General features: G+C 41.0%; 1 protein-coding gene across 1 annotated transcript in view; it reads right to left on the bottom strand.

The window, feature by feature from the left end:
* Window positions 1-9835, bottom strand: part of LOC129837382 (sal-like protein 3) — a 17293-nt gene extending 7458 nt beyond the window's left edge. Inside the window, exon 1 of the mRNA XM_055903508.1 lies at window positions 8387-9835. Within this exon, the coding sequence (XP_055759483.1) occupies window positions 8387-8468 (82 nt within the window). The 5' untranslated portion in view covers window positions 8469-9835. The remainder of the gene's footprint in view (window positions 1-8386) is intronic.
* Window positions 9836-10065: the final 230 nt, after the last annotated feature.

The raw sequence follows: 10065 nt of genomic DNA, 5'->3' as shown, positions 1-10065 counted from the left end.
TGGCTTTTTTGTTGTTGTTCAAATGTATTTTCAAAATGTCAGGACACACATACAGCTGTCTTCCACCCCCAGTAAAAAAATATGTGTCCTCCTTTTTACTATTTCGACAAAAGTGGACAAAATATGCTGTGGATGAGGGTGTACTATACAGGTGTTCTGGAACACACACACACCAACAACAGGAATACCTTCTCATTTCCATTAATGTTCCCTCCCCCCCCCCCCCCCCCCCCCCCCCCAAATCAATCCAAACGTTTTACATTTGACAGACTATGGTGGTTCATTCAACATGCAGAAAACAGTGAGGGAACCTACGTTGCTCTATGCTTCAGTTAATTTCGAAGGGCACAACATCGCCGACCTGTATCGCGGCCTTCGTGACGCCTACGTGTCAGTTTAATGAGTCATTAGTGAAATAATTCATCACTCTTCCTGTAATTTCTGGCCAAGGGGGCGGCTACACCACACCATCAGGGTCCGGTGTCTTTAACTTAATTAATAATCAACAGAGAGGCTTTTGGAAATGCTATCAGTTCCTCCCCAGGAACACACTGGGGGCCGAGTGACGCCAGTGGCAGGCATTATTTGATGTCTTCCTGTATGGCGTGACACAATGGCCTAAATTAAAACATACAAAATGAAGTTAACGATATGACAACAAACATGACGCACAGTGGGAGCCAGGCATGAAAGAATTGCGTAACGTTCATACAGTATTTTTCATATAGTGTGTCTTTAGGGGTGTACATAAAAGTATTTTTTGTGGTATAGGATACACAGCTTCCATTTGCACAAATGTACCTACGTATGCATTGTGTGAAATAGTTATTAACTTCACACGACACCAATACAAAACTATGAAAAGAGCAAGTTATTGGAAATAGCAATGCCACGTGATTGAAGGCAGAAATCGCCTTAGACGATCAATATACACAGGGGCTCATTTCCATAATTTAGGGTGAAAGGTCAATAATCTCAATGAGTAAGCATTGTTATAAACCGATTAGTTATTAGCATTTATTATAGTTATTTATTATAGTAGTTATATTATTTATTATATTATCATTGTCAATCTCTAATTTCATTCATACAATTTGCTTTGTAAGTGAGTGCCTTTGTTGGCCTATAAACATTGATAAATTGTGATTTGAGTATTTTAATATCTGTTATCTAGATCTAAGCATTTTGGGGATTTTGCATGTTCAAGATGAATACAAATTAATCTATTGAGAATTCTCACTGTGGTGAGATTACTGTAAGTGATTGAATTTGAAGGGAAATGATTTGAGGATGTGTATATCACATACTGTACATTTCACTGCATTCCAACAGAGTTCAGTTGAGGCCCCAATTCTGGCCATGTCCTACTGTTCAGAACATGTATATGAACAAGAATTGGAAATTGAGGTGTCACTGCTTTTCAACAATCCCTTTCTTTGCCACAATGTGTTGGTCTACATACATATGTCATAGAAACGTATCACCACTTAAATTTATTTATTTAATTTACTTTGTGAACTGATTGAGATCCTATGTGAATCATTCATATCCCTATCGCTAAAAGAAAAGCAGATGACAGTAGTATAATGCCAATGTTCAATATCTATATTTGTTTTGGATAGTAGACCTACAATCTGGAATGTACAGTTTGTTACGTACTGTAGGAATATCATTTCACGACTAACATTGTGAAGGGCATCGCTGTCTTATTGAGACAACTAGAGATTTCTTTCTGGGAAGATAAGCATTTGATTTCGGGGTTGATTTTCTCATTCTGGTGCAAGTAAATCTCTGCAAATAAAACAAATACGTGGTAAATGAAACACTTTTTTTTTTTATTTTTTTTTTAGAGATGATACAAATGAACTGTACTTTTCTAGAGGAAGTATAATACACAAGACAGGTTGTTCTTTAGGTTCTATGCGACTGAGGCTAGATCTTGTTTAGTGTTAATGTGACTTTGTGTGTGTGTGTGTGGGGGGGGGGGGGGGGGGGGGGTGTATTGATTCTCTTATAGCATGAGAAAGGAAGGCATTAGAAAACCCAATGTGGTTCTCATTTCTTTAAGAGTCGTCCTTTACTCAAATGCAAATATGAAGCTCAACACAATCAATAGGGGGATTGTAAGACTTTGTATCGTTGCCTCCACTATCTTGCTCAGCAATCTTCAGCATGCTAACTGAAACCGCTAATCTCACATATTACCTCAAAAGAGGTATTCCTGCTCTCTACTGATTCTGTGAAAGCCACTGAGCAATGTATTTAGCAAATTATTGAGCAATTACAAACTCTCCATTCTTAAAGGTCCAAATGCAGCTGTTTTTATCTTAACATTAAATCATTTCTGGGTAACACTTAAATACCTTACTGTGATTGTTTTCAATTAGAATGGTCAAAAATAAACTAAAATAGATTCTTAGCAAAGAGCAATTTTCCAAGCAAGAATTGTTCTAGGACTGTCTGAGTGGTTTGAGTGGGAGGGGAAAACTGAAAACGAGCTATTATTGGCAGAGAGGTTAGGAACTCTCTTTCTTATTGGACCTAACTGATGTACTGCCTGGTGATGTCACCAGGCAGGCCAAATCTCCATCCCACCAAAACAGCCTGAAATTTCAGGTGGTCTTTCCAAAACAGCTCTTACACTAAACGGGCATTATCACAGTATTATTCCAATGTCGTAGTGTGGGAATATATATACAATCATGTTTTTGACTGCACTGGGCCTTTAACAATTTCCAGATTCACTAACAGCAGGGCAAACGCACATGCCACCCCTTCACCCCAAACACACACACACACAGATGTGTGAGGTACAGTCATACATGCAAACACCCGCACGCAGGCAGGCACGCACACACACACACTTGCAGTTCATTAAACTCCATAATCATACAAAATAAATAAAAAGCACCTGAAATGTTAGAAAGTATTTGTTTTATTATACAAGTTACAAAAGCTTTTCACTCAGGAAATTACATTATCTAATTTAAACGCTTCTCTTTTGCCGAGACAAACACTGTTTCTTATGATATCTAATGCTTGATGACATGATAGCATGGCCTGAACCCTCTAGCAAGCACTTCCACTTAGGTCCGAGTTTAGCCTTAATCACATATCCCCGGACTCGCCAACTCCTCTTCCTCTTTAAAAAGCATGTTTTCTCAAGCATTTAGGAGAGCTTAGGATCCTTAAAAGAGAGATGAATCGCTATAGGTCCAGCCCAAGCTGTGAGAGAGGGGGGTGAGGAGGAGGGAAAATAAGGATGCCTGCTGGGTTTAACAATGTTAGAATTCCTGTACCAATTACTTTTTTCCATTGCATTATTTTTCTCACTATCTCCCCCAATTTCCCTGTGTTACTTTTACATTTCGACTACCCTATTTATTTTGTACTACAATCGTCCCGTCAGGATGGCTAAGGAGCAGAGGACATTCCCAAAATGCCACCTCTCCATAACACACACACACACAGCGGTGACTATCCCTGCTGCCTCCCTCCAAGACAGAGCCGGTGGCGATGATGTATGTACGCCACGTCTCAAACAGCTCCTCTCTCGGATCTCCCCACCAGGACCATCACACACATCCCCATCCGCACCTGCAGAGCAGTCCCCCACCAAGCAGAGCTCTCTATTTCACAGGCCTGGCCCTCACGCAGAGTGGTACAGTAATATCCTATCCTCTCTGACAGAGGGGCCTTTGTCACTGCATGCAGATGTAGCCCCAGCCCAAACATTAACGATTTGTTTGCGTAAGCGTATGCAATACAGTATTCAATGACGGCCCTCTCTCCGGATGATTGTTTGTCACATGACGTTGGCGAGTTCCTCTTCATCAAGGGGAATGATAGTTATTGTGTGTTTTTAAGTGCTCGGGGTTGTAATTAAAAGACAGCCATATTGGGATGCCTTCTTCTTGGAAACATATTTGGCATGGCTGTGTGGGTGGTCCAGAGTCTTCCACTGAAATGATGAGAGAGGATTTAAACAAAAGCCAAACAAAGCCTCACTGAATGGCAAGTGGGGATACAGCCAAGGTTGTCACTGCTATCAGGATGTTCCCTCACTATATATCATCTCTCCTTTATCTCTTTCTTAACTCCATCCATCCACTTCAATATGTTTTCCCTCTCTCGTTTCGCTCGTTCACTTGCAAATGTTTCCTAAGTGTTAGCAGACACCCTAACACTGCGTCACATAAAGAGGTTTGCCATTATGAATGGCTGGAGAGGATTCACTTTAAATAGTTGTATTTTCAGTTGTGTGTGTGTGTGTGTGTGTGTGTGTGTGTGTGTGTGTGTGTGTGTGTGTGTGTGTGTGTGTGTGTGTGTGTGTGTGTGTGTGTGTGTGTGTGTGTGTGTGTGTGTGTGTGTGTGTGTGTGTGTGCGTGTGTGTGTGTGTGTTCTTCCTCACCCCTGGGGAAAGAGCTCTAAAGGGACTAGATGCAGAGGAGGCAGCAGTGAGATGAAAGCCTGTCACTGTTAACACTGTCTAGGACACGGGTAAGCCGCGCTGCCAAGGTCAATGGCACAGCTGTTCTAATTGTATTATGAGCTTGACATCTAGCCGCAGCCCCTGGCAGGGCGAGGTGGGCAAAGGTTAAGTCAGCCAGCTCTATCATAGCTTTTCTAACCAGCCAACTTCAGGGCAAGTGGCTGGGAGGCCTGGGGGATGGGGTTGGGGGGTGGGGTAAGGGGGGGGGGGGGGGGGGGCTTGTTGGCACTGCATGCGATTCCACTTTTTCAGCGCCACCACACAATAGGGCCCTAAAGTGCTACATTGGACAACAATGTAAACTCCCCACAAAAGCCCTAAGCACAAAAAAAGGTCAGATCAAGGCGGGATTTAAATAACTGATAAATCCCAATTAGACGCAGGCAGGAGGTGCAACGCAGGCGAGAGCAACAGCATCATATCTGAATTGCAGAACCCGGAACCCCGAAAAGATATTACATAAAAATAGAAGACTGGATTCATCCAATAACATTTAGAAAAACTTCTACTATGGTAGAGGTATAGCAACTCGTTTCTGCAGGCCTATGTTCCCTTGCTGTGTCGTGACTGAGAGGTTACACACAATCAGCCAGGTCGGCGACTAACAGAATGGATACTAAGTCCCAACAGTGTACTGAAAGAGAATTGGACCCTCTGAATTCCTTTATACGCTATTTTTACTTCAGGCAGAAGTAACTGACCACAGTTACATCATACGTTTTGTCTGACATAAGGTGGTACGGTTACTTCAGGTCGTATCGGTGGAAATACGGCCTTGTAGGATATCTTATCGAATGGTCTAACACTGTCTTTTGTCCAAAGCGTGAGAAGGCTTCTCTCAGTGAAGCACAGTCGGTCCTGACAACAAGCGAGTCAATGCATTCTTCCAACGTTAGAAAGGATCATTCGTAGCAATCGACATCAACTTATTAAAATGCTAAGCAGTATGGCATTGGTAGTTCTCACACAGACATCATGTATGGCGTGTGTGTACGTGTGTGTACGTGTGTGTACGTGTGTGTACGTGTGTGTGTGTGTGTGCAGTCAGGTCACCCGAACTAGTCAGTACTGAAATGTGCCGTTTGAGAAACATATAAGAACGTCTAATTCTGACGTGAGACTCTTGAGGGCTGGTAGCAGCGTGATCCGCCGACTATTGTTCATCTTCATCTCTTTTCAAAAGTAAAAGAGAAGAGTGAAGGAGAGAGGCGTTCCACTCAAATCTGTTTGCCCGAAGAGGAAAAAAATCCAAACCAACATAACTGAAGAGGCCTTTCTCATTGACACAGCTGTTCGATATGAGAGAAGGAGATGTGACTTGTTCTTGAACAGGTCCACGACAGCTCTTAAGGATATGCGTCACATCGTGTACTTCTTCTCCCTTCTTATTGAATTCATTGGAAAATGCGGATTTCCTTCCTCCTCCTACTCACGTAAAACGCCCTTCTAGTTAACGAGGATCATCTTTAAATGAATGCTTTCCTTTATAAAGGTCATTGTTACCCTCTAAAACACAATAGATGGCATATGACAATCACAACCACGCTGTTCTCAGCATATATGCCTGTAATTAATAGATAGATGCCATTTTACTATCCATGGTTCTTGACATATACAAGACAATGTATTTCTAGCCTGATGTACAGATTATACTTTAACACTGGCTTTACTCTTGCAATTCATAGCTTTAATAAACAAGCAAGCGAGGCAAGTGTGATGTATTGTCCAATCAGCTTAGCTAGCTACATGACATTTGTTTGGGACACTGACTGCCCTATTCATGTGTTACGCATGGTATGATAAGACAACGCGTAAATAAATGAATCACAACCCATACTCAGCATTGTGACTCGGTCACTCTAAAATGTTCACAAGGAAATAAGACTGGTATTTGTCCCTAGGGATGACATCACACTTTTTTTTTATTTTACAGGATCAGTACAAAGGATTGCTGTATGTGCTGGTCAGCGATGGTTCAAGATAATGACAGTTGTTTGCCGAGAATACCACGTAAGCTGTATGGATAGTCAATAAGAAATGCTGACAAACACATTACACTCTTTCTCGATCTAATAGGAAGAGGGAAAATAACGTGTTGGTAATTTCAGAATGCTGTTAAAATGACTTAAAAAATCCTTAGGATTGCAATATACATTTTGGAGAGGAAAAACAAAGAGGTATTGTGAAGGTTTAAAATGATAAAATATCGCACTAAACTTAAATATATTTATAAGGTATGTAGGAACTTTTGCAAGCTGCAGATACTTAAATTGTTTTTACAAATAATTATGTAGCTTGATCACGATTCCTGAAATATAAAAGAAATAACAAAACAAACAATGTAAGTAAAATATTGAATGAATCTTTACTCAATAATGAATCGTGCATAAATACCCATGTATGAGTTAACATGTGCATTAGACTACATTATAGACAAATCACCGGGGCCTGATGTAAAACGCTATCGAAGATTTTTATTCGATAAAAAAAGGTTTTTTCAACATAAATATATGGATGATTTTATTTAATTTTTTATTTAAAAAATGTCCCGATAGGCTATAAAAACAAACTGACGTGCATTTTCGTGTCGTGTGCTTTTGGGTGAAGATTTCACTTTAGTTTTCTAATTATAAGGGGTTTACACTCTTCAGGCGAATGGAGCACATATTACTAGAAAAGAGTGACCCCTTTCACACGGCTAACCCTGTCAACTGATCGTGTAGACATAGGGAACTGCAGGAAACAAACCAAGTGTGATACATTTATGTGAGGGGGTAAACAAAAACATTTCCATGACAAAACATGCTCTGCACTTAATCTATCGCAGAATATGCAGTCCGCTCCTTTGAATGCCAGGAAAGGCATCGACACTGGAAAATAACCTACCGTATGCCAACATAAATAAATCAAAAAGACAATGTATTGTCCTCTTTTATGAAGAAAAGTTTATACAATGTATTGATGTAAATACTTTGTCAAATTCCGAAGGCATAAATATGATGTAGAGCGTGGTATGTTCAACATAATTACATTGCTTGCTATTTTAAATGTTTACATCTTGTGTGGTGTGTGTGTGTGTGGTGTGTGCGTGTGTGTGTGTTTGTGTGTGTGTGTCAGAGAGAGAAAGAGAGAGAAAGAGAGAGAGAGAGCCCACCAACTGATGAGGTTGCGTTTAAAGAAAAAAACATTTTTGATTAATATAATATCTGAACTCATATTAAAATAGTGTCAAACTGTATAGTTTCTTGATAGGAAAACTATCGGAGTTTCTTATGAACCATACTCTGAAACAGATAGCTCACTTGCACTCGTATAACGCAGTAGGAGATGTATTTGCATGTAAAAACTAAGACAAGTATGAAACTGTTGTGGAAGTTATCGAATTAACACTGTTAAATGCCGACTTGATGCCATTGCATTTGCTTGTGTTATGTTGCTTTGTTACCTAAAAGCACAGCCAACAACGGTAGGCTATTAAAAGTGTTTTTTGATAGTACCTTAACGTGCTCTGAATAAAGCTTGAAATGTCACCAAATGACTTTCTTGTAATAAAACAGATAGGCTAGTTATTGGAGCAAGTAAATAAAGAGTTCCCAGCTCTTTTGGAGGTTGCGTTGGGTTTCACAACATGATGAAACCGGTGGAAGCGACAAGGAGATCTACGCGTAAAACCATAAGCAAAGTTTCGCAGGGACCACGACATATAGACGTAGAAACACATTCTGTTTTAAGTCATTTGACCGATATTATAAAGTCACTTGTACATAAAAACATAGCCTTTCTAACACAAATTATGTCCCGGAAAAGCTTGCATTCGGAGAAAACAATACGTTCTGTAGACTTGGACATGCTTTTAAAAAGATTGTCCCACCCGCAGATAGAAGCTTAACTTACCATTTTCGGATACCACCCCGGCTATTGTGGAATCCTCGTCCGACTTGAGATGCTGTGGCTTCGCTTGCTTGCGACGGGACATGCTGCTGATACGCTGCAAGATGTTTCTGCTTTTTGCAGATACATCAGCAGCGACCGAATGAAAAAAAAAAAAAATCACAAATAGTCTGGTTGCAAAAATTACGGGAATTAGCTAGTGTTGCTGTTGCGTGGATTGCGCATGTCAGTATATAATTATGATAGTGAATAATGCATTGCGATTAATGGTACTGTGTGAGAGGGATTGGCTGAAGTCCAGCGGACACACACTGGATATGGTAATGAGGGACAGACTAAGCAATTAGCTGCTTCACTCTCAGACTATCTGTCTCTCTTCTCTTGCCATCCACCTCCTCCAACAACACACAAAATCTCGTTTATTACGCCCAGCATTCATGGGGGTCTACGTCGCGGAAGGTCAGCTTTTCTCCCTTTTCTGTGGAGCTTTCTTTCACTAGTGCTGGAGATTCATTGATGCAATTCTTTTCTTGCGTGTATCCAATACTTCAGCCATGCTTTTAAGTAGTATTTTCCACTTGGGTTGTGAACTTGTGATAATTTCGATGACGGAATTCGAACAGTTTGCCTCAACGCTCATATTTTCCATCCATCTTTTCTTCCATCTTATTTAGGCTAGATAACTTTTGTCCCACGACTGAGTACGTCCTGTGAATGTGGCTGTGTGCATCTGAAAGTGTTTTTAATGTCCCTGAAGTGGTTCAGTCTTTTTTTTACCTTCACATAATTGACAGCATCGTCATTCAAATCACCTCCTTGCCGTTGGACATCAGTCGCCGACACCCGCTAGAAGCGGATGGGACGGATAAAGTTTTTGAGGATGGTTGTGAGTTGTTCCCAGTGCGCCTTTATGATGCAATTCCGTTATAAAGGGGAATTATAAAAGTTCGGTTTGATTGCCAGCGGACAAGCAAGGAACATACTCGTTCGAATTGCCACTCAAAGTTTGTTTTGAGTCTTCTCAGAATCTGCGCGCCGTGTCGGAGTTATGAAGTATGAAATAGTTCCTTGTCTCTATACGCACCTAATTGTTTGTATAATGAGCGTTTATAAAAAAATATATATAAAAAAAAATACACCCCAACTGGCGCTGGGTGGCTAGATGTGGTCTTCCCCCTCGTGGTGCTTTGCTCCCGGCTGCGCGTTTGTCTCGAGCTGCTGTCCAAAGTCCCCTCTCTTCCGTCAGTTGCTCGCCAAAGACCCCGTTCCTTTCCAAAGATCTTTAGATGTTTTTTCGGATCGATCTACGTTCTCATATGTCGGACAAGTCTTCGACTTCACTTGATGGTTCGTAACAGGAGCACTGCTTGGGAGGTTTGATGTAGCGGTTGTTGCCCTCGCCTTTAGCTCGGTGTGTGGGGACTGTGCTGTGTGTGAGAGAGTTAAACCTTGGGCTAGGTTCAGCCCATTGCGTTGAGCGACCGCTAGGATGTACCACACCGTTACTGTTTAAGTCATACGCTTCACACTGGGCTATGGATTCCACGACGGAGCGATTTGATACCATATAGACATACATTTCCAAATATCAACCATCGGAATCATCGGTTTGTCTAACGTGTAGTAAATAAAATTGATCTAAAAATGGGTCTGTGACTTTATGTATATCTAATTTGATTCCG

This window comes from Salvelinus fontinalis, chromosome 38 (assembly GCF_029448725.1).
Source record: "Salvelinus fontinalis isolate EN_2023a chromosome 38, ASM2944872v1, whole genome shotgun sequence".
NCBI lineage: Eukaryota > Metazoa > Chordata > Actinopteri > Salmoniformes > Salmonidae > Salvelinus > Salvelinus fontinalis.
Note: the sequence above shows the minus strand (reverse complement) of the source record. Positions and strands in the feature narration are given on the sequence as shown.